Source organism: Plectropomus leopardus, chromosome 20 (genome assembly GCF_026936395.1).
Source record: "Plectropomus leopardus strain MGB_pleo_1.0 chromosome 20, ASM2693639v1, whole genome shotgun sequence".
Classification (NCBI taxonomy): domain Eukaryota; kingdom Metazoa; phylum Chordata; class Actinopteri; order Perciformes; family Serranidae; genus Plectropomus; species Plectropomus leopardus.
In genome coordinates, this window is record NC_142195.1 from 6,435,206 (window position 1) to 6,461,241 (window position 26,036).

The 26,036-nt window shown below is 35.6% G+C and overlaps 1 protein-coding gene across 2 annotated transcripts; it reads left to right on the plus strand.

The window, feature by feature from the left end:
- Positions 1 to 7,405: 7,405 nt before the first annotated feature.
- On the plus strand, positions 7,406 to 21,224 carry hexb (hexosaminidase B (beta polypeptide)). Of its 2 annotated transcripts, none has more exons than XM_042509768.2 (14): positions 7,406 to 7,750; positions 8,599 to 8,750; positions 11,042 to 11,107; positions 12,807 to 12,853; positions 12,963 to 13,073; positions 13,165 to 13,266; positions 13,366 to 13,498; positions 15,157 to 15,337; positions 15,447 to 15,533; positions 15,673 to 15,745; positions 17,934 to 18,114; positions 18,542 to 18,632; positions 18,748 to 18,852; positions 20,912 to 21,224. In XM_042509768.2, the coding sequence occupies exons 1-14, from the start codon at positions 7,482 to 7,484 to the stop codon at positions 20,973 to 20,975; spliced, it is 1,662 nt and encodes a 553-aa protein (XP_042365702.2). In that variant the 5' UTR covers positions 7,406 to 7,481; the 3' UTR covers positions 20,976 to 21,224. The 2 variants fall into 2 exon arrangements, with proteins under 2 accessions (XP_042365702.2, XP_087927228.1); XM_088071102.1 differs by lacking the exon at positions 17,934 to 18,114 and adding an exon at positions 17,160 to 17,334 and having other exon boundaries at positions 7,408 to 7,750.
- Positions 21,225 to 26,036: the final 4,812 nt, after the last annotated feature.

A 26,036-nucleotide genomic window follows, 5' to 3' on the forward strand; every position in this document is an offset into this window, starting at 1 on the left:
CTCTCTGAAATCAATGGGTGTGTTTACACTGAGAGAGAGGGGGGAGGACCGACACCGCGCGCAGGAAATGAAGAGAGAGAGAGAGAATGCAAGGACAGTTGGTCTCCATAGGCAGGAGTTTCCTCTCCACACAAACACATCAAAATTTGATTTAGTTCCCTTATACTGAAGTATTTATGTGAGTATTTTCATTTTAAAATACTACTCAACTACTTAAACTATTAGGTCCACTTCTCCTTTACTATATCTCAAAAGGGAATGTGGTACTTTCTACCTCACTATTGTTAACTGTTGTTACTAGTTACTTTTAAGCAGTGGTGCGTAAGTACTCAGATCCTTTACTCAATTAGAAGTATCAATACAACAATGTAAAAATACTCCAGTACAAGGGAAAGTGCTGCAGTCAAATTTGTTGGTGTATTAGTGGCGAATTATACTAAAAACATCAATTTGATTCACCAGTGTCTAAGATCAGCCTGTACTCATTTCAGCCTTGTAAAATAGCGCTGCTTTGTTGGTGCTTTTGGCAAAAGGGCACAATGCCAATAGGCACCTATCAGGTTGGCATGAAATGCAGCTGGATGGTGTCAGGTGAGAACGTAGCCGGACAGAACTGGTTGCGATGTTATTATAACCGGTTTTAGATACGTGCATATGAAATGTGACAGAAGAGCGTCAGGTTAAAACACTGCCAGTAATGATGTAAGGAGCGCGAGGGCGGAGGTCATCACATATAAGCTGTTAGCTGAACACCTACAAATGCGTGCTCACATTTTTTCTCTAATAACCCAATATCCAGATGTTAACGAGATTTTAACCGAGAGCCGAATTGTCCGCAGAGGTGTCTTCGTCTCCAGAATAAACAGACCAGGTGGGTAATATTGGTAAAAACACTAAATAAAGCAGTAACAAGTTGAAAATCTGTGCTTTTCTTATGCTGTTTGGCTTGCTGCAAAAGGACTTCTAACTATAGTGGCTGACTCGAAAACATGAATGGCCATACTGAGAGCCAGTGTTTGCTTTGTCCACTTCGGACTACTGTAGGAACATGCTGGTACAACATGGCAGACTCCTTGGATGAGGACCTGCTCCCTTTGTAGATATTAACAGCTTATTTTAAGATTTATAAAATAGTTAAAAAAAAATAATAAGCAGTGTTTACCAAAGCCCAAGATGACATCCTAAAATTTCTTGTTTTGTCCACAACTTGAAGAAATCCAGTTTACTGTCAGAGAGGAGTAAAGAAACCAAAAAGTATTCACATTTAAGAAGCTGGAATTAGATAATTTTGACTTTCTTTTCTTAAAAAAATCTCTCAAATCGATTCTGAAATTAGTTGCCAATTAATTGAATAGTTGACAACTAATCAAGTAAGAGATTCATTGTTTTATTGAAATACTTTCTCAAGTATCTGTTCAAAGGGGTTTTAGTTTTAACTACTTTATATACATTTTGGTCATTTATTGTCCCCAAACTAGGAGTTGCAAAACTTTGTTCACATTGCATTCATAGGATATGCTTAACAATCAGTTACAAACGGTGACATCAAAGTTTGAACACTTCATAGTAGAGGGTAAAGATAACACAGTATTGTAGTCCAGTTGTTCCCAACAATATCCAGGATTGTGATCAAAGTCCAAAAAACAACAACAGTGATACATGTGAAAACAACACCATGTAGAAAATACCCTAATGTTTGACTGAGTCTCAGCAGGCTCACTACTGAACGTCATAGACACCGTTTGAAAACTATAGGATTATAAAGACATTGTGGTTTTTGGTCGGGGTAGCTGGGAACAGGAAGTCCAATTATATCCCTGGACATCTTGTGTGAGTCACATCTGTGGTCCCTGTTGATGGGACTCCTGGCTGTGACTAAACTCTGCACCAGACCCTCGAGGCCATAATGTTATTATTTTGTTTGTTTTCTTGCACTTGTGTTGTGGTGATTAGAGCTGTTATGTACTCGCATCCGCTTTCTTTTCCCATCAGCCATTTTTATAAGAACAGAAGTTACACTATTACTGTAGCTTTTTTTTATTAGGGATAGTTCAGCACAGTGTTCCTCCGAGAGGTCTATTTAGTGAGGAAGAAAAACTCATTATGGCAGCAAATGTTTCATATATGTGACAAGAGAGACATCTAGCGGACAAATAAACCTGAAAGCTGGATCTGGAGGAAAACAGACTCACATCGTTATGAGAAGGCGGTAAGCACCAAAAGAAGAAATGACCCCAAAATGATCAAGAAATCTGTAAAAAGTACAAGAAAATTATATTTTATCTTAAAAAAAAAACATGAAAAAAGAAAAATTAATAAAAACAACAAGAAAATTACCTGAAAATTCTATTTAAAAAAAAAACATGTAAAAGAAAATTAATAGAAACAATAAGGAAATAACTTGAAAAAGTACTTAAGAATTATAATAATTTTGTAATATAATTTTAAATATGAAATTATGATAATTAGAAATATAATTTTTCCATAGCTATTTTCTTTTTTCCTAGACATTTTTTCCTTTTAAATATAATTTTCTAAATCTGCTAAGTTCTTGCAATTTGTGAAACAACAAGACGTTTAAACATTGACTGCAGTTATCATATATCTTCTCAATTATTAATGCTGCAGTATGATTTTTTACCATGTCTGAGATGTTAACAAAGTGGCATAGATATGGTAAATGTTTAGAATAAATGCATGGAAATAATATCAGACCCCATAATACTACTCATGCTGTAGTAACAAATTGATATTTGTTGTTATACCAACATATTTGTAACACTACAACTGTACATAGTACGCAGTCTTGTTTTTTTTTCTTTCTTTCTGATTTACAAATAACAGATGGTCACTAAAACATTTTACTGTCAAAAGCCATGCACTTTTCTGCTCCTTATGCCAAAAAGATGCCGATCTTAGTGATGATGATGATGATGATGATGATGATGACGATGACCAAACAGAAGATCATTTTTATCAGCCCATTTAAGCAAAAGAGCCTGGGGGTCACTTCTTTTGAATTACTGGGCAAGGAGAAAGTTGCCTCAACAAGTTTATTTTCTAAACCACCACCTTGTTAGAAGAGGCGAAAGGCCTGTTTGGTAGAGGCCTATAATAAAAAATAAAAATAAGATGCTATGGCTCTATAAAAAAACAACAACTTTGATTGTTGTTCTTATAGCTCCAAGGAAATAAAAATGCAAATAAAAAATTAATTGCTTTTTTCCTGAGTGAGGACCTTAAAGGATTGCTAATGTTCTAAATCCCTGCTAGACCTGTTATGAGCAAACTATTTCAAATTTTTAATTAAAGAAATTCAAATAGACTCATTTTGGATTTAGGAGTGGAGTTTGTTTTTAATTTTACAGGTAATTAATCTAGGTCATGGTGTTTTATTTCCCATTTAATTTACTTGTTTGTTGTCAGAGTTGTTTTGTATACTCTCTGAAAAACGTTTAAACAGTCAGTTGGGTTGTTTCATATATAAAAGCATTTATTAAATGAATGGTATAGATGTGAAAAGAAAATCTCTGAATGCTAGTTAATGCTCCATGTATATGACAAGAGAGACACCCAGTGGACAAAATATTTTTGGGACCAATGTTGTTCATAAACGCAGTGTGAGTGGAACCAGAAAGGCAAAATGGAAAGGTGTATTTATTAGATTAAAAATAGGGAAACCAGAATGGATTAGTATTCTTTTCACTATCTGTCGCATTTCTCAGGCAGAATTTAGGTTAAAATATTCTAACCATCAGAAAATGAAAGGTTTATGTCTCAGCTTAAATGCATTTGAATATGCAATCTTTAATTTATACAAGAACCAGAAAACATAAACATTTAATAGAATATCTGCTGATTTTTTAAAGCCAAACAAAATTCAAGGCAATTTATCAGTAGGTATGTCAAAATATTCTTGCCAGTGACCATTTAAAAAAACATTAATTATCAGTATAATCATTGTTTCCAATTTTTCAAAATAATTTTAATCTCTCAAAACACAATTACAATTACAACTGCTACTGACCCAACTTCGTGATAAAATAATGTTTGCCAGCTACCATAACTCATTAGACTTTCAAATGTTATATCAAAATGTAGCCACTTCCTATGTCTGGTAACTACAAGTAACACATTTTTTAGTATCTCTTTTTAACACAGTTTTTATAATGAATTTATTTCACAGATCACTTTTATACTATTAATACAATAAAACTGAAATGTTTCTTCACCAATAAAGATAGTGACCCTGAGATATTTTAACATATACCATATGTATTGGCCTGTATACAGTATGTGTGTATGGACTTTAATTGCAATGCGATTAACGTGTTAACACTGAAATTCCTAATAATAATAAGTTTATTTTGTCTCTTTGGAAAACAAAGTCGAGAATTGCTATTTGTTTTTGATTAATTATAATGCACAAAATAAAAAATGAGTCAATAAAGAGTGAGTAGACACACACTGTGCTAAAGTAAAGGTCAGGTTTACTGTAGTCACTTGATATAAAAGGAAGTGATTACTAGGTTAGTCTAACCTCTAGAGATAAGTCAGTGATAAGAAGTGACACAGATGCTGCATATCATGGACTATTTTTTGTATTACTGTTTATACAAAGCTAAATTATTATGTTATGTTATGTTATGTTATGTTATGTTATGTTATGTTATGTTGATAAATTATTATGTTTTGAATACTTCTGATTCTCATTAATGTAAAAATACACCAGTCGCTAGTTGGTTTTACATGTAAGTGGAGAGAGAATGTTTAAATAATATAGATACAGCATACCATGATATGATACAATATTTTATACGATAACAACATGTCAAAGATTCTGAAGCTCTCTCCTCACTGTCTGGTTTATCCTGTCCTGAGGTTTTTACGTAAAACCACATACCAGTCAACACCCTCAGATATATCCTGTCCTGAGGTTTGAAGATAAAACCACATACCAGTCAACACCCTCAGAAACAGGTCGAGCAGAATTACACTCCGAAAAATTTTTGTTCCTCAGCAATACTTTGGCGTGGGTTGAGTAATATAGTACCAGTTGAGGTTCTCAACTGATTCTTCAGTTAAGTTTAGTTTAATTTACTGGAGAAAGGATAAAAAAAATCACAATAAAATACATATTAACAAACAGTTTTTTTCCATAGGATAAAGCATTCTTGCAGTGGTTCTTAACCTTTTTGCCCTGCTTGTGGCCGAAATTGTTCAATGCCCTCCTATACCCCTTTCCTACCATATTAGCTCTGGTTCTTGAACTGGTTCTCTTCAAGTTTCTCAGAGTCTTGGTGCTATCTAGCAAACTAGGTCTGCAATTCCATAAGTTTTCTGCTGAACCATTGTAGTAAAGGATGGAAGGTGTTGCACAATTCAAACAAACAGAAATAAACAGTATACAGTATTATTTTGTTCTGTAATTAAATTTGTTTTTACCCCCCAAAAAACAATAAAGAACCAAATAATAATGAGACCACTACATGCTCATTTCTATCTGACAATTTCTCACTTGACTTCTCCATTGTCTCCTTCTTCATTCTCTCTTTCCGACCTGTAGAATATGACACGCCTGCTGATCATGGTTTGCACTTTTTGGTTCCAGCTGAGAACCAACTTTTCAGGTTCTGAACCGTAATTTTTGGTTCAGAATTAGGTTTGGGAACCAGAGCAGTAACAGTTCCATCTTGTAGCAAAAATCTTTCTGTATTTTCCTTTTTCACCTTCATAATTAGTCCATGGGCCAAAATGGTACCAGTTTATTTATAAGTAATTTAAATCACAATAACCGTTTAAATTGAGAAGCTTTACTAATATCTAGGGCAGTGAGTGTTTTTGCCATTATGGCCCTACAGTATCCACACAGTAGGTTTTTGTGTAGTGTTTTGTGATGTGTTATGTACCAATACATGCAATAATTAAGTTTAAATCATAAATGAAATTACACATGACTATAACAGGTTTATCAAGAATATGAACAGGTTCTATGAGATTGTCCACTCTGGGCTACTGTAGAAACAGGATGCCATCATGGTGGGATCATGGAATAGGGCCCACTTCCTCTGTACATATAAAGGCTTTTTCTAAGGTAGCAAAAACATAACACTTATTTTCATGATTCATGCATCCTGCATAAATTGCAGCAAGCATTTTGAATTTTTTTGCCTGTGATAAGATGACCTATGCCAGATATCTGATATCTGACAAAGTTCAAACGTTTGAGCAGGAGGTTGATCGTCCAGGTGTACATACATACTTGTAGATGTGGGTTTCTGTGCAGCTGGAACAGAATAATCCCTTTGAAAAGATTCTAGTGGTTTTTAAAGAAAGACATCCAGACCAGGACCAATGGTTTCAACCTGAAAACTGGAGCAGTCGTCAGATTATATCTTACTTTAGAAAACAGAAGTTAGTATCTGGGGCAACTCAGGGAAATGACAGGCAATGAATCAGCGCATTGTATCAGTCAACAGGATCTACAGACATATGGGGCCTGCAAATGTCAAATTATTGGAATTATTTGGCATTATTTAGCAGCCTCCAGGCTCAAAAATGGGAGGCAGTGTAGTGCTTTATGGTGGCTCCAATGGTTCTACATAGCACTGTTTGACAAAGGTTCTATATAGCACCTTTAAAGGTGGGTGCCAAATAGAAAACAGGTTCTCTGAATGTTACAAGCCAAAGAACCACATTAAGATGTTAAGCACCATTTTAGTTTTTTGTTTATGTTTTTGTTTTGTAATTTGTTTGTTGTTGTTGTTTTTTTTTTGTTTTGTTTTTTGGTTGGATTTATTTAGTTGGAGTACTGAAGCCTGTTGCATGCTGGGACATTATAAAATTAATTGCAGGTTGCAGTTCTAATGGAAATTTAGTTCTCCGTAGGTTACAGTGTTTCACTCATATGTTTATATGTGTATTTATTTATTATGGGACATCTAGAGACAAACTTTTTACCATCCTTTTTTTCTTCTTAAAAAGATAGTTCTGTTTTTGAAATTTTTGTACTGGGGTTGTACGAAGTATTTATCCATAGTCAGTGTATTACATACATAAGATGTCAGTCGTCACACCACCAGTTTAAAGAAGCAGGCCATATATATATTTATGTGTGTATATATATATGTGTGTGTGTGTGTGTGTGTGTGTGTGTGTGTGTATAAACCTTAATTTCCCCCTTTTCTGTACACCTTTCTTGTACTTTTTTAACAATTCCATGCAATTTGTTTTGTAATTTCTTAAGTTTGTAATTTTATGTGTGTGTGTGTGTGTGTGTGTGTGTGTGTGTGTTAAATAAAGAAACATATATATCTGAGTATAATGGTTACAGAGCGGTAGGCGTCGTGGTTGTGGTGGTTCCCCTTTAAATCTTTGCACAACCCGGACTTCCGCATTAGAGTCCCGCCCAGCCCTCCTGTAATAATGCTGCTGTGTGATCCTGATCGCCAGGTCTTGTGACTTTACTGTCTGCAACCAACATGAGCACTACACTGAAGTTTACTCTGTTACTGTTGGCTCTTGGCTTTTCTCAGGGGCTGCAGCACAACTACATCGATGAAGTCGACGAGAAGACCGAGACTGAGCGCGTCGTCCAGGCCTCTAAATACGGCTCCCTGTGGCCTCTGCCGCAGAAAGTGCAAATCCATGAGGTTTCATTCAAGTTAACCAGCTTCAGCTTCAAAATAGTTGACGCCAAAGAGTCATCCGCCGGGCCGAGCTGCAGCCTCCTGCAGGATGCGTACAGGAGGTAAGAGACTCTATTTTATCCAGTTGGTGTGTTTTTTTTAGCTCTTCGATGTTTTCACTTTCACCTTTCTTTACTTTATATGCTATCTTTGTAGATTTCAATATTATGCTTTGCGCCTTTTGTAAGCTCCTGGTCCTTTGCACCACTGTTATAAAATAATTGAGCAAGGTGTTAGTGAATGGACTATGAAATCAAGAACAAACATAAACAACCGACCACAGCATGCAGGTCGGGAATTTGTGTAACGCCAGTTATTTTGAATTTGAGTTAAAGTGACAGACACATTTTATAAGACATTTATTAGCCATTTGAAACCCGAGCAAGTTGACTCAAGCAACTTAATTTGAAAATTTGTAAATAAATCAATAAATAAATAAAAAAACATAAACGACAACAATTGTAATAAATACTATTATAAATAGTATATTATATTACTTTACTATTATAATAAATAGTCTTCTTAGTATTTTTTCTTCTTTATTTGATATTTTTTTAAATTTCCCTTTCCCCCAAAGCCAATTTTCTAGATTATTTTCTTGAAACCTTTTACAAATTTTTCCTAATTTGAGGGACATTTCATGCCTAGAAGCTGAAAAAATCAAACTAGTTTGCTCAGAGTTTAAAAAGTTTAAATGCTTGTGAAATGCAAGTTTCAGAAAATCAGCAGAATGCTAAAATGCATGATTCACATTGTGTCCTCCCCTCACTGTTGCAGTTCAAAATCAAGTGAGATCTCTAAAATGAAATTAAACCCACCCCACTCTGAAAAAACCCAACAAACTTTCTCTTCCTGGTTTGCTCCGTACCATAAGAAAAACATGTTCTCCATTCTCTGTCTCTCTCAACAGATATTATGAGTATATATTTGGCAATGCTAAAAGGCTGGAGCTGAGCAAAGGCAGGCGATCAGGTCCCTCTGAGCTGACAGAGTTGCAGGTGTGGATCACATCAGCTGACTCTGAATGTGACGGATACCCCGGTGTGGCTTCTGATGAGTCATGTGAGTCTCTTCTCCTCCTCACGGATATCATATTTAATGATCATGCTCTCTCTTTCGCTTCTGCTCAGTGGTGAGATGAAGCAAGGTATATTTAAGAATAAATTCACTTGAGTATTTCCATCTTATGCAACTTTACAAAGGGGGGGGGGTAATTTTCCTAAGTACTAGGGAGGAAGTTATGTTTTTTTGATTTGGCTCAGGGAAGGGACTTTTAACTTTAAATGGTTGTATTAATTTATTTAATTATTTTTTAAATACGCTAAGTACCACCAAAACCCTTAAGTCAAACAAATCTCTAAAATCACACCATTCAAATTGTCATACATGGTGAAGGGAGAGTTATGCAAATTCCTCCAGTGGCTCAGGGAGGCTCAAGGAAAAATATTAGTCGTTCTGGGGAGGGTCATGATATTTAAAAACAAACAAACAAATAAAGTCACACCCCAGCCACCCATCCTTTCTGTTAAATAAATTATAGTCCCTTATGTAGTTTACTTGTAGCTTTTTAAATCGAGACCAAAACAAAAAAACATTAAACAACAGTGGGACATTTTTTGCAAAAGAACTTTCACTTTTTAAAACTTTACAATTTGCTAGCAATACGTTAATGCTTTTACTTAAGGAACATTCGTCATTTATGCAGGACTTGAACTTGTAGTGGAGTATTCTTAGATTACGGTAGCAGGGCTGTGCAATACGGCTTAGAAATGACATTTATTATTTAAGTCTAAATTGCAATACACTATATATATATATGTGTGTGTATATATATGGCAATATATCATAATACACTATGTATATACTTAGCTAAAACATTTTTTTATAAAGTTAAATAAGATATTCTTCTAATAATACAAAATAAAATGCAGCTATAATAAAGTAACGAAAAATGCAGTTTTTATAGAATATATTTGATACATCACCCACCCCCATGCTGTATTGCTACTTTCACTTGAGTAACTGATGTGAACAATCATCAAACACTTCCTCTGTGGAAATGAACATTGCATTCTGTTATTTGCAGGCCACTGCTGATTAATTTTAAAAATCATCCGATGCAATTTCTTTTTATTTGCTGTACAAACACTTTTTTCTAGGGATGAGCAAGTCGATACTCATCATCGGTTTCGGTCTAATAATGGCAAAAATAACTTGATCTGACAGTTCTAGATCGGGACAGTTTGTTTAAGTTAACCGCCTGATATTAACAGCAAGAGCTCGACCGATATTGGTTTTTCAGGACTGATAACTATTATTAGTAGTTAATGAGACCGATGACCGATATTTGGAACCGATATGCACTTACAATAAAAATAAAAATCTTTCTGTCAATATTTATATATTGGAATATAACAAAGTCCAACACAAAACTTTCTTTAAATTCCTTTAGCAAATGTTTAATCTAAACTGAAATGTTCAGCATCAAATACAGCAAGTTCCCTGCAACGTTTGTTTTTAGTGAAAATGTGTATAAAAAAAGAATAAATAAATATAGCTCCCTGAGGTTTCACAAAGTAAATGTTTCTCCCTTGCTGACACTTTCTTTGCACTTTTTAATTAATTGATTAATTTTTATTGGCGATCATTAAAATAAAATGCTGATACAGATAATCAGCAAAACGCCAAATATCAGCCCAATATCCTCTCAAAACTTCTCAGATGTTTGGATTAAAATTGAGTTTGAAAAAACTGTTTTAGGCTCCCAAAAATATAATATTTTTGTTGTCAGAAAAAATAGAATAGAAAAGATGAGAGAAAAGTAAACAATAATAACAATAATAATTTGTCATAAATGAAAATACCAAAATGTGTATTAAATAATTAAAAATAGCTTGACCTCAACCAGCTAGAATAGTAAAATGCTGCACATTGATGTGTTAATAGTCCAATAATGTCATTTAAAATATCATTCACAGGGGTCGTTTTTATCCTGAACGACCACTTTGATACTTAAACGTACTTTTCGCTGATAACACTTGATAACACAGGAATTAAATACAGGACTTCTACTTGTAATAGAGTATTTTTACACAGCTGCATGATTATCTGAAATCTTTGATAATGTCATCACATCTATCTGATTCTTCATACTACATTTTAAAACCAGAGAAAGGGTGTAAACTTGTCATTACTTAGAGATTACCTGGATGGTAGATAGTAGGATTAACCTGGTCAGTATGGACTAAAATGTTTAAAGCCCCCCCAAGTGTTTAAGACCATGACTTAAGTACCTTAAATAACACCTGCCACGCTTTAACAACACTGACTGTGTACATGTCCTCTGTCCACAGATGAGCTGTCAGTGGATCAGCCGTATGCTGTCCTGAAAGCACCGAAGGTCTGGGGAGCGCTGCATGGTAGGTTTTTTTTTTTTTTTTCATTATTGCACCTTTTCAAAGCAGACAATACCTCTGTAATACCACAGCCAGGAGACAGTTAGTTCAGTTTAGCATAAAGACTGGAAACAAGGGAAACAGCCAGCCTGGCTCTGTCCAAAGGTAAAAAAATCCACTTACCACCCCCCTCTAAAGCTTAATAACTAACACCTGATATCTTGTTTGTTTAATCTGTTGTTTTTTTTATGCTAAGCTGAGATAAAGTCTCCTCTCTGTAGATTCATGTTTAACAGACACACATCAAAGTGATTGCAATCTTCTCATCTGTCTCTCAGCGAGAACAAGAGGTGTGGACTCGAGTCACGTGTCTTGGACTCAAGTCAGACTCAAGTCACATGACAAAATTAAAAAAAAAGACTTGCAACTCGTCTTAAAATTTAACATCAATGACCTCACTTGGACTTCAGCCTTTTGACTTGAAAACACTTGATATCTTCCCCTGAAGCCCAAATAAGTGTATTATTTTAAAAAGTATATCGCAACTTTTATAAATGTTATAAATTATTAATCTGGTGATGAACAGGATTTACATTTGGTGATGTGCTCGAAGTTTATGACTTGGGACTTGAGTGATGTCTTGGAAATCTATTTATCAAAGAGAGACCAATACAGTGAGAAAAACACAAAATGTAGATTTTTTGGATTTTATTGAAGCAACTTTGTACAAAAGAGTGTCTACACAACCAGGGGTCTGATCATGACAGGCAAAGAAGGAACAAATACAGAGTATTGATACAGTTTGCATACGGCCTAAAATAAAAGTATTTCCCAAAATGTAAAACCTATTCCGTTAAATTATTAACATTTGAAACCTGAGCAAACTGGTTTGATTTCTTTCAAAAACATGGGAAGAAAGCAATGAGCAACAAAAGAAGAAATGACCCCAAATTTAGCAAGAAATTAGTAAGAAATACAAGAAAATCACCTTAAAATAAGTTAAAAAAAAATAAACAAACAAATAAATAAAAAATTAATTAATTAATATAAACATTAAAAAAAATGAAAAAGGAAATCTAGGAAAAAGTGCTTAAAAATTTAAATAATTCTCCAACATATTTTTAAAAATTATGATACTTAGCTAAAAATGTGGCTTTTAACTAGCAGTTTTTTTTTTACGTAGACATTTTCACCTAGCTTTTTAAACATAATTTTGTACATCTACTAATTTCTTGCAATTTGTGGAACATTTCTTACCATTTAGCTAATTGCCTTTTTCCCATGTTTTTTGGAAAAAAGAAAAGCATTAATTTGCTCAGTGTTCAAAATTTGAAATGCTCATTAAAGGCGTCTTAAAGCAGCACAAGAAAAGTGATGTTGCTTCAGGTTTGAAAGGGTTAATCAATAATCAAGCTGTTTTTGTTGTTAATTTTCTGTCCATGAAATAATTATAATCACTTCACTTCTTCTCTGGGGCTATTAAAAAACTCTTAATCACAAATATGAAATACATGTTTGAGGTATATCTTTTGCATGAAAAATACGTGAATTGTAAAGCTGTTGATAAAATGCTGAGTCCAATGTGGCGTTACACTTTGTATGGCAAACTCTGTGTCCCTCCCTGAGACATAAAATGACTCTTCACTCTAACGTGAACTTTATGGTACCATAAAAAGGACAAAGCATGATTAAGTATAATGGTTTTATTTTGCATCACTTCTAGGTCTGGAAACTTTCAGCCAGTTGGTGTTTGAAGACGACTATGGAGCCGTAAGTGAAGGACAATGTGATGTTTTATATTTTTACTCAGTGAGCATCAGGGGTCAACTGTATATGAGCCAGGCTTTAATTTACTGATTTTCACTTTGTATCTTTTCAGAAAAGCATCAATTCAACAGCAATTAGTGACTTCCCCAGATTCGCACATAGAGGCATCTTACTGGACACCTCTCGGCATTTCCTGCCTATTAAAGTCATCTTGACTAATCTGGTATTTCAATACGACCTCCTTTTTTATTTTCTCATTTTTAACTTTATTTATAGTTTAAAATACATTTTTTTCCTTTTGTTCATTCATACAGGAAACGATGGCAATGAACAAATTCAATGTTTTCCATTGGCACATTGTGGATGATCAGTCCTTCCCTTACCTGAGCCGAACGTTCCCACAGCTGAGCCAGCAGGTCAGCACAGCTGTTTATTTGTGTTAAATCTCAGCCAGGAAGAAGAGAGTTTTCAGTATCAACACACAGTTTTTTAACAATTCAATAAACTGTTCACAGGGAGCTTACCACCCATACACACATGTGTATACACCCGCTGACGTGAAGATGGTGATTGAGTTTGGCCGTCTGCGAGGCATTCGTGTTATCCCGGAGTTTGACACTCCAGGACACACACAGTCTTGGGGCAAAGGTTAGTTTTGCAAGCCTCACTAAGGGCCGGGTAATAATAGTATATTGATGATGTGATATGAGACCAGATATTGTCTTAGATTTTAGATAATGTAATAGTATATCATCTTTGCCTGGCTTTGAAAGGAGAATTACAGTAAAGCAATGTCATTTTCTGAATTTACCACACCCTTCTAGCTGTATTTGTCTTTACTAGGGCTGCAACTAACAATTATTTTGATAATCGATTAATTAGTCAATTATTTTTTTTGATTAATCGATTAATCAGATTTTTAAAAATAAAAATAAAAATAGAAGTAGTAACAACTCAAAAACAGTTTATCATTGACACAGTGCAAAAAGTGCAGGGCATAAACATGCAGTTGCGTGAACATCCCTGAGCTGTCAAAAAAATATTAAATTATGAATAATAAATAACTACAAAATCAAACATGAAAAAATTCAAAAACTAAATGTTGACAGCTTTTACAACATAATGTTATTTTTCTCACTTTAAAACTTAACATACGTCGATTTTTGTCAAGACCTACCCTGCTGGTGACTTTCGCTTTCATTTTAGATGCTGCATCATAACCGTCGTGCTTGCGTGCCGTGCCGTGTCACTTTTGCATATTTTGGAACTGACACACTTCCATGTCTTGCATAATGTGAAGTGCTCCTAAACTTTTGAAGTTTTCGTACGAAACATTGTCTCTGCCCCCGCCATGCCTCTTCAAATCACCAGCTTTTCCACCTCTGTTCCTGTCGGCATGATGTTAACAGTCCCGCTACTCAGCGAGCGACGTCATAATTGCACGACACAACGAATTTAGAATTTTATTCGTTGCCAATGCATTTAATTATCAATTATAATCGATTTTATTGATTCATTGTTGCAGCCCTATTCTTTACCCACTAATGCATCATATCCACATTATTGGTGATTATTTATCAAAAAGGTATTTGGTCCAAAAAAATTCATGATATTTTATTTGCAACATATTGTCCAGAAATAGTGTCACCATTTGTTATATTGCTTTATGTCTACGTGTTTGCAACAGTGTGGCGTTGTTGTTGTAGTTGTTGTTGTACATCCATCACATTCTGGTAAACCTATATATCTCAAGAACACTTTGAGGGAAACTCTTCATGTCCACTTGGACTCAACAATAAACTGTGATGACATTTTATACTCAAAAGGTCAAAGGTTAACTTTACTGTGACACCATAATGTCCTGTAGAAACACTTTATGTAACGCCATAATTCAAGAACAGAAGTGGAGACATCTGGTCACATACTGAATTTGTGACGCTAATTACTGCTAAATCTTTAGTAACCATCTCATAAAGTTACCTTGTACCTTGCAACTGGGTTGATTGCATAGATCTGCTGTTACTGCCAGGTTGGAAATGTGTTTGTAGCATCCACGTTTTGGAATTTGTAACTTCTTTGCAGCAACATCCATATTTGAATCATAGTCCACTGTCAAGACTACATATGAGTCTGGGTAGACATGGATGTAAACTGTAACTTTATGGTTGGTGGAGGCATATCACTGCAAGGCAGTAATTCCATTTTTTTTAAAGAAATCAGACTTTTTTCTTCCAAAAACTCACCTGGAGCCACTCAGCAAGGATATATCTGAAAACCGTAAATCATGGAAGTTCTTTTCCCCTAAGGCCAGCCAGATCTGCTGACACCCTGTTACTCTGGCCCCAAACCCTCCGGCTCCTTCGGACCTGTGAATCCCATCCTGAACACCACGTATGACTTCATGAGGCAGTTCTTCAAGGAGATCAGCACCGTGTTCCCTGATGCCTACGTTCACCTGGGAGGTGATGAGGTGGACTTCACCTGCTGGTGTGTACACAGTGCCTGAAAACCTTTCCTCCAAAACTTAGATCGCACAGCAGATAAAATAATAATATAATAATATAATATTTGGCTGCTGTTTTTTTCCCTCCTGCAGGAAGTCCAACCCGGACATTCAGAAGTTCATGGAGCAGCAAGGCTTTGGACAAGACTACAGCAAACTGGAATCATTTTATATCCAAAAGTATGTTGCTCATTTTATATAACAGTATTTTGCTTGTTCACAGTTAACTGGTTATCAGAGAAATATTGCATTCTAAAAGTTTTGTTTATTATTCAAAGGAAAAGATTTTCAATTTATTTTGTCTTTTTTGATCTTATAGACTCTTGAATATCGTCACCACCACCAAGAAGGGCTACATGATCTGGCAGGAGGTCTTTGACAACGGTGTAAAGGTAACTTTAGATTTATTTCCATGTAGGAGTTAATCAAATAATAATGTAATTGATACTTACTTTATCACCATTGAAAGGTCAATTCTGTTTTTGTTGTTCATTCTGTGTTATTCAAGGAATAGTTTGACATTTTGGAAAATAAACCTGATCTGCTTTCTGGTCAAGCTATGCTACCTAGCTTCCTGTGGTGGCTTCATAGTTAGCATACAGACATGATATTGGTATCTTATCATTAAACTCTCAGCTAGAAAGCAAATATAAACACATTTCCCAAAATGTCAAACTATTACTTTAACCAAAACCAGGGAAACTATAAGAGAAAGAAGGGTCATTAGGTCATGTGACTGCATTCAAATTTCGCGTTGATGCCAGACTTTGGTGCTACTTCTATTGAAGTTTATGGGACAGTCATGGCAAGTCTCACTAAAACTCGACCCATCATATCTGTGTTGCTTTATCTTTGAATGTGTAATTTAAAAAAAAAAAAAAAAAGCACATTCCATGATGTTCACTAATGTTTTTAATTAAATGTGCCTATTTGCATATCTGCCAACATTCGTGATTTATGCAATAGTCTCCCTATTTTAAACCCTTTTTCCTGCGCCGTTCCTGATTGGTAATTTTTCCCCCTAATCTCTTGATTTCATAGAAGGTGGGATTCCATTACAGATTTGTGCAAAACTTAGGCAATATTTTCAAAATTTCGATAAAACACAGTTGTGAGATGACTGCGTTTCCATTCAGTGATGTTATGCAACTTCTCTCAGGATGTTATGCAACTTTCCTCTCGCGATAACGTTCCAATAACCATGGCGATGGATGTCCAAAACATTGGCAGGTTATATCTTGTGCAGCCACTTCATAAAGCCAATCTAATATTGCCGTAATTTCTTTGTCTTGTGTAAGAGTTAAGAAGATCTCGGTCTCTTCCTCTGTCCACACATACGTAAGTCATGTTTTGTAGAATGTCATGTGACTTTATTCTGCTTTTGCTTCTTTTTTTGGTTTAATGGCTGTTGGCATCCATAAAGTCGCATTACCACCAACCGGTGATGCACATCATATTAGCTCCAAAAGGGAAAAAAGTGTTTCCATATCAGTTTTGCAAACTAGGGCTTTTTCGAATCACCTGAAATACCACCTCATGTAAGTGTAAACATTTTTTGCAAAAAAGTTTTTTCAAATTAGGCGTATTTGGTGTTCGCAATTTTAATTTGCGCAATTTGAGGGTTAATGGAAAGCCAGCCAGTGATAATACTCAAATGGGGATTTCACAGTTTCAGTGATTGTCCAGACTGAAGGATATGTGCACGGACGTAATGACCCTTCCCTCTTTTATAGTTTTCTTGACCAAAATCTACACATCTTGTAGTATCCAACCCAAGTGCCGTAGCTTGGTCTGTAACTATTTCAGTTAAAGCCAGACACAGTAGTGCATGTGTGGATCGGCGGCGGGGCTAATGAGGAGATGAGCAAGGTCACGGCAGCCGGGTACACCACCATCCTCTCCGCCCCATGGTACCTAGATTACATTAGCTACGCACAGGACTGGCAGAAGTACTACAAGGTTGAGCCGCTCAACTTCAACGGTCAGTTTTCATGAAAACGGCGTTTTATGTTGAATCAGTTTCATTTGGTGGAAGAAACTCTTGATTTGGGCCTGACTAATTGAGGCAAAACTCAATTCTGGATTTTGTTCAACAGGCTTATGCTTGAAAACTGCACAGTTGTGACAAGGAGAGTCAGACAGACATGAAGTGAAGATGAGGCCATGTGGTTGCTGGTTTCACGTTTCTTTCATTGGTTGGTGTTGTTCACCACTTTGAAGGACCAATCCTGGTTCATTTGTGACAATGACCCAATATGTTGAAGACATGGTTCAAATTTACAAATCGGGGAAAATGAGTCAGGTTTGGTCCTTCATAAACCTGGACCAAGACGAGAGTGGACTGAACCTTTTTTTTTTTTTTTTCAATTTCCAGACACAAAAATGTTTCCATGCAGATTGTGATATCATGTTCTGCAAAAGATTTAAATGGAAAAGAAGTAAAAACACAAAAGACACACAAATATCTTAAAAATAATAGAAACTTGAAACAACTGAAGGCTCAGACATTGTCATCTTTGTCCCCGAACTCTCTTCTTTATCTAACTGATACTGATACTTGTATGTATGTGTGCTGTGTAGCTGAAACCAGACACAATTATCCACGTTTGGAAAGGAAACCAGGAGCAATACCAGAATGAGATGGCAAAAGTTACATCATCAGGGTACCAGACCCTGCTGTCCACTCCCTGGTACCTGAACCGTATTTCCTACGGCCAGGACTGGAAGGGCCATTACAAGGCCGACCCACAGGATTTCACGGGTTTGTGTCTGCATTCATGATTTCTTCAGCAACTTTTTTTCACCCTGCCCATTACAGTAATTCATTTGCTGTTTACACAACTTATTTTTGCTTATTTAAGTATTCACATACGGGTGGTAGGACTTTGCCTCAGTCATATGATTTTTTTATTGTTATGTTGTTGGTGTGACTCAGATTTTATAAGCTGCTTCGTTTGACTCATGACATGAAATGTCATGCAGCTGTTTGTCACTCCTGTGCAAATATGTGTAAGCCTGTTGAATGAACTGGGAGATATTATCTTAATATTTTGCTGTCAGAGAAAATCACAGTATAATGTTGGTTAAATTAAGTATTTAATGTGTCACTCCAGTCCAGTGGAGTTTTACATTCCCTGGACTGTGTTCGGGCTGCTCAATCTCATCATACATGTTTCATTTTAAAACAGGAACTGAAGAACAAAAGAAGCTTGTGATTGGTGGAGAAGCCTGTTTGTGGGGGGAGTATGTGGATGCCACCAACCTGACACCCAGACTCTGGTATGTCATTCTGTAATGATCTCTTATCAGTAACATAAATGTATTTTGAACCATGACACATCACATGACTGCAGACTGATTCTTTTTCTCTTATGATGTGTTCTGTCACTCCCAGGCCTCGTGCCAGTGCTGTGGCAGAACGGCTGTGGAGCGCAAAGGACGTGACGGACATCAACGATGCTTTCAACAGACTGTCTGTACACCGCTGTCGCATGGTAGAGTAAGTATCTGAAGTACTTTTTTCCTAGTACCTATGGAATCAGATGGGTCTCAATACTAATGCACAGTCTAACATGAGAGCATGCCGCCATCCCAGGGAAAGGCAAAACTTAATCAGGGACAGTGTATGTAGGAATGCTTCAGTTCAGTTTAATTGCATTGATTGACTTGAGCAATGCAAGGTTTATATCATCAGTAATGCAAAGAAGCAAAAACCACAAGTCATGGTATAGTGAAACAAACACTGACAAGGTCAAAGTCTAAATTGTTATTAAAAAAAAACATGGTATATTATGTCATAAAATGTCAGAGGACAATATGTCCTGATAAAGTCATAGTGTAATATGTCAGAAAACTTCAGGGAATAATATGTCATAAAAAAGTTATAGTATGTCGTCCTCAATCACATTAAAACCTGATTGTAAAGTATGTCGTTAAAAACGTGTCAAAAACATCATTGTATAGAATGTTGTCAAAAACGTCATAGTACATCATGTATTCAAAATGTGTCAATGTGTCAAAAAAGGGCATAGTATAGTATGTTGTCCAAAATTTGCCAAAAACGTGCAAAAAAACATCATAGCATAGTACGTCATCAAAAATTTGTCAAAAAAGTGATAATATAGGGGCGGTCTATAGCTCACCTGCTAGAGTGTGTGCCCCATATGCCAAGGCCTTTGTAGCAGCCCAGGTTCGATTCTAGCCTCTGGCCCTTCGCTGCGTGTCATTCCCCCTCTCTCTCCCACATTTCCTGTCGTCATATAGCTATCCTGACAATAAAGGGGAAAAAATCCCCCAAAATAATCTTACAAAAAAAAGTAATAATATAGTGTGTTATTAATATTACAAAAATATGTCATACTATAGCATGTTTTCAAAAATGTGACCAAAACGTCATAGTATTGGATGTTGTCAAAAACGACTATAAAGCGTCATGTATTGTCATCAAAAACGGATCAAAAATTGCATAATATTGTATGTCGTGAAAAGCGTTATAGTATAGTATGTCATCAAAAACTCATCAAAACCGTCATAGTCCATTAACTCGTCAAAAATGTCTCAGAAACATCAAAGTATATTAATTTGTCAAAAATGTGTCCAAAATGTCGTAGTACAGTATGTTGTCAAAAATCAGTCCGAAACATCACAGTATAGTATGTAGTCAATAACAGGTCAAAAACATCACAGTGTCGTCAAAAACTTCTTAAAAAAAAAAAAAAAGGTCATAGTATAGTATGTCGTCAAAATTAGGCCAAAAAGGTCATAGTATAGTTATCCGTCAAGAATGGGTCAAAAACATCATACTTTAGTACTTCTTCTTTAAATGTGACCAAAACATCATATCATAATATGTTATCAAAAACAAGTCAAAAATGTTGTCAAAAATGACCCCAAAGCGTCGTAGTATGGTATGTCGTCAAAAAGAACCAGAATGGCACCAAAACGTCATAGTATAGTATGTCTTAAAAATGACCCCCAAATGTGTCAACAAAAATGAACAAAAATAGCACAAAAACATCATAGTTTAGTATGTCATAGTATAGTATGTCATCAAAAATGGCCCAAAATGGCACAAAAACGTCACATTATAGTATGTTGTCAAAAGTAACGCCAAAATGTCATAGTATAGTGCGTCCTACAAAATGGCCCAAAATGGTACAATAAAATCATAGTTTAGTATGGCAAATCTCAAATCTCAAATTTTGACATATCCAAAAAATGGCTAAAAAGTGCATATTATAGCTTGAAGAGACATGCCATAGCATCAGAAAAAAAACTGACAAAAGCTTCATAATACAGGATGTTGTAAAAAGGCTAAAAAAAGCATCATAATATAGCATGTTGAAAAAAGGGCTGAAAACCGCATAGTATAGTATGGCGAGAAATCTCAAATTTTGACATGTCCAGAAAATGGCTGATAACAGCTAATTATAGCTCGTAGAGATGCGCCATAATATAGCATGTTGAAAAAAGTGCCAAAAAAAGGCCATAATCCTAAATTCATGGGAGACTACTTATTTTATATATCACATGACTTAAACTGTCTTCTTCTAACTTAGGCGTGGGATCCCAGCTGAGCCGCTGTTTTCCAGCTACTGCCCTCGGGAGTACAAAGGTATCTGATAATAACAACTGTGAGCACCTGATGATGGGAACAGAAAAGGGAAGCACATCTATACACAATCACCTCCATGCTTATTGACTGCCTTTTTAAAGATGTCAGTGTATCAATGCTTAGAGACACATCCTTTTTAAATCTGCTCTACAAAACTCTGAATCACATCCAATGTCAGAAATTGCTTGAATTTATAAATGCACTGTTTTTATGAATATTTGTATAATTGATTGTGAATAAACAATTGACATACTGTATTATAACGTTTTTGGCCTTTATTGGCTCTTTTTTGATCATTCTATGTTGTGACGCATCTCTGTGAGCTATAATCAGCAGTTTTCAGCCATTTTTTGACACGCTATATTATGACTTTTTGGCCTGTTTTAGCCCTTTTTTTCAACATGCTATATTATGGCGTGTCTCAACATGTAATAGTAAGCAATTTTGAACATGTCAAAATTTGAGATTTTTGCCATACTATAGCATGTGGTTTTTAGCCATTTTTTCAAAATGCTATATCGTGAGTTTTTGGCCTGTTTTGGCCCTTTTTAAAACATGCTATATTACGGCGTGTATATACAAGCTTTTTAAGGTAGTTTTGAGACAGTTTTGGACATGTCAAAATTAGAGATATTTTGCCATACTGTAGCATGCAGGTTTTGGCCAATTTTTTAAAACATACTATATTGTGATTTTTTGCCTGTTTTGGCCTTTTTTAAAACATGCTATGCTATGGAGCATCTCTATGAGCTATAATGAGCAGATTTCAGCCATTTTTACAAAAATGTCAAAATTTGACATTTTTGCCATATTATAATATGCGATTTTTGGCCCTGTTTTTAACATGCTATGCTATGGCGCATCTCTAGGAGCTATAATAGGTGGTTTCCGGCCCTTTCTGGGACATGTCAAAATTAGAGATATTTTGCCATACTATAGCATGCAGGTTTTGGCCATTTTTTTAAAACATACTATTTTGTGATTTTTTACCTGTTTTGGCCTTTTTTAAAACATCCTACGCCATGGCGCGTCTATATGAGCTAAAATAAGCAGTTTCCAGCCATTTTTGGGATATGTCAAAATTTGAAATTTTTGCCATGCTATAGTATGCGATTTTTCGCCATTTTTTCAACATGCTAAATTCTCACTTTTTGGCCCTTTTTTGGCCCTGTTTTCAACATGCTACGCTATGGCGCGTCTATATGAGCTATAATAAGCAGTTTCCAGCAGTTTTTGGGATATGTCAATATTTGAAATTTTTGCCATACTATAGTATGCGATTTTTCGCCATTTTTTCAACATGCTAAATTCTCACTTTTTGGCCCTTTTTTGGCCCAGTTTTTAACATGCTACACTATGGCGTGTCTATATGAGCTATAATAAGCAGTTTCCAGCAGTTTTTGGGATATGTCAATATTTGAAATTTTTGCCATACTATAGTATGCGATTTTTCGCCATTTTTTCAACATGCTAAATTCTCACTTTTTGGCCCTTTTTTGGCCCTGTTTTCAACATGGTACGTTATGGCGCGTCTATATTAGCTATAATAAGCAGTTTCCAGCCATTTTTGGGATATGTCAAAATTTGAAATTTTTGCCATACTATAGTATGCGATTTTTCGCCATTTTTTCCACATGCTAAATTCTCACTTTTTGGCCCTTTTTTGGCCCTGTTTTCAACATGCTACACTATGGCACGTCAATATGAACTATAATAAGCAGTTTCCAGCCATTTTTGGGATATATCAATATTTGAAATTTTTGCCATACAATAGTATGCGATTTTTCGCCATTTTTTGAATATGCTAAATTCTCACTTTTTGGGCTTTTTTAAGCCCTGATTTCAACATGCTACGCTATGCCGCGTCTATATGAGCCACAATAAGCAGTTTCCAGCCATTTTTGGGATATGTCAAAATTTGAAATTTTTGCCATACTATAGTATGCGATTTTTCACAATTTTTTGAACATGCTAAATTCTCACTTTTTGGCCCTTTTTTGGCCCTGTTTTCAACATGCTACGCTATGGCGCGTCTATATGAGCTATAATAAGCAGTTTCCAGCCATTTTTGGGATATGTCAATATTTGAAATTTTTGCCATACTATAGTATGCGATTTTTCGCCATTTTTTCAACATGCTAAATTATGAGTTTTGGGGCTTTTTTTGGCCCTGATTTCAACATGCTACACTATGGCACGTCTATATGAGCTATAATAAGCAGTTTCCAGCCATTTTTGGGATATGTCAAAATTTGAAATTTTTGCCATACTATAGTATGCGATTTTTCGCCATTTTTTCAACATGCTAAATTCTCACTTTTTGGCCCTTTTTTGGCCCTGTTTTCAACATGCTACGCTATGGCGCGTCTATATGAGCTATAATAAGCAGTTTCCAGCCATTTTTGGGATATGTCAAAATTTGAAATTTTTGCCATACTATAGTATGCGATTTTTCACCATTTTTTGAACATGCTAAATTCTCACTTTTTGGCCCTTTTTTGGCCCTGTTTTCAACATGCTACGCTATGGCGCGTCTATATGAGCTATAATAAGCAGTTTCCAGCCATTTTTGGGATATGTCAATATTTGAAATTTTTGCCATACTATAGTATGCGATTTTTCACCATTTTTTCAATATGCTAAATTATGAGTTTTTGGGCTTTTTTGGCCCAGTTTTCAACATGCTACGCTATGGCGCGTCTATGTGAGCTATAATAAGCAGTTTCCAGCCATTTTTGGGATATGTCAAAATTTGAAATTTTTGCCATACTATAGTATGCGATTTTTCGCCATTTTTTCAACATGCTAAATTCTCACTTTTTGGCCCTTTTTTGGCCCTGTTTTCAACATGCTACGCTATGGCGCGTCTATATGAGCTATAATAAGCAGTTTCCAGCCATTTTTGGGATATGTCAATATTTGAAATTTTTGCCATACTATAGTATGCGATTTTTCGCCATTTTTTCAACATGCTAAATTATGAGTTTTGGGGCTTTTTTTGGCCCTGATTTCAACATGCTACACTATGGCACGTCTATATGAGCTATAATAAGCAGTTTCCAGCCATTTTTGGGATATGTCAAAATTTGAAATTTTTGCCATACTATAGTATGCGATTTTTCGCCATTTTTTCAACATGCTAAATTATGAGTTTTGGGGCTTTTTTTGGCCCTGTTTTCAACATGCTACACTATGGCACGTCTATATGAGCTATAATAAGCAGTTTCCAGCCATTTTTGGGATATGTCAAAATTTGAAATTTTTGCCATACTATAGTATGCGATTTTTCGCCATTTTTCAACATGTTAAATTTTCACTTTTGGCCCTTTTTTGGCCCTGTTTTCAACATGCTACGCTATGGCGCGTCTATATGAGCTATAATAAGCAGTTTCCAGCCATTTTTGGGATATGTCAATATTTGAAATTTTTGCCATACTATAGTATGCGATTTTTCGCCATTTTTTCAACATGCTAAATTCTCACTTTTTGGCCCTTTTTTGGCCCTGTTTTCAACATGCTACGCTATGGCGCGTCTATATGAGCTATAATAAGCAGTTTCCAGCCATTTTTGGGATATGTCAAAATTTGAAATTTTTGCCATACTATAGTATGCGATTTTTCGCCATTTTTTCAACATGCTAAATTCTCACTTTTTGGCCCTTTTTTGGCCCTGTTTTCAACATGCTACGCTATGGCGCGTCTATATGAGCTATAATAAGCAGTTTCCAGCCATTTTTGGGATATGTCAATATTTGAAATTTTTGCCATACTATAGTATGCGATTTTTCGCCATTTTTTCAACATGCTAAATTCTCACTTTTTGGCCCTTTTTTGGCCCTGTTTTCAACATGCTACGCTATGGCGCGTCTATATGAGCTATAATAAGCAGTTTCCAGCCATTTTTGGGATATGTCAAAATTTGAAATTTTGCCATACTATAGTATGCGATTTTTCGCCATTTTTTCAACATGCTAAATTCTCACTTTTTGGCCCTTTTTTGGCCCTGATTTCAACATGCTACACTATGGCACGTCTATGTGAGCTATAATAAGCAGTTTCCAGCCATTTTTGGGATATGTCAAAATTTGAAATTTTTGCCATACTATAGTATGCGATTTTTCGCTATTTTTTCAACATGCTAAATTCTCACTTTTTGGCCCTTTTTTGGCCCTGTTTTCAACATGCTATACTATGGCACGTCTATATGAGCTATAATAAGCAGTTTCCAGCCATTTTTGGGATATGTCAATATTTGAAATTTTTGCCATACTATAGTATGCGATTTTTCGCCATTTTTTCAACATGCTAAATTCTCACTTTTTGGCCCTTTTTTGGCCCAGTTTTCAACATGCTACACTATGGCGCGTCTATATGAGCTATAATAAGCAGTTTCCAGCCATTTTTGGGATATGTCAAAATTTGAAATTTTTGCCATACTATAGTATGCGATTTTTCGCCATTTTTTCAACATGCTAAATTCTCACTTTTTGGCCCTTTTTGGCCCTGTTTTCAACATGCTACGCTATGGCGCGTCTATATGAGCTATAATAAGCAGTTTCCAGCCATTTTTGGGATATGTCAAAATTTGAAATTTTTGCCATACTATAGTATGCGATTTTTCGCCACTTTTTGAACATGCTAAATTCTCACTTTTTGGCCCTTTTTTGGCCCTGTTTTCAACATGCTACACTATGGCACGTCTATATGAGCTATAATAAGCAGTTTCCAGCCATTTTTGGGATATGTCAATATTTGAAATTTTTGCCATACTATAGTATGCGATTTTTCGCCATTTTTTCAACATGCTAAATTCTCACTTTTTGGCCCTTTTTTGGCCCTGTTTTCAACATGCTACGCTATGGCGCGTCTATATGAGCTATAATAAGCAGTTTCCAGCCATTTTTGGGATATGTCAAAATTTGAAATTTTTGCCATACTATAGTATGCGATTTTTCGCCATTTTTTCAACATGCTAAATTCTCACTTTTTGGCCCTTTTTTGGCCCTGTTTTCAACATGCTACACTATGGCGCGTCTATATGAGCTATAATAAGCAGTTTCCAGCCATTT

What these genes read in the sequence shown, in the direction of transcription:
- hexb (XM_042509768.2), top strand. Translation starts at nt 7,482, where the DNA reads ATGAGCACTACACTGAAGTTTACTCTGTTACTGTTGGCTCTTGGCTTT. An exon ending in CGACCCACAGGATTTCACGG is followed by an intron (nt 18,115 to 18,541) that starts GTTTGTGTCTGC and finishes ATTTTAAAACAG; the next exon opens with GAACTGAAGAACAAAAGAAG. An exon ending in CACCGCTGTCGCATGGTAGA is followed by an intron (nt 18,853 to 20,911) that starts GTAAGTATCTGA and finishes CTTCTAACTTAG; the next exon opens with GCGTGGGATCCCAGCTGAGC.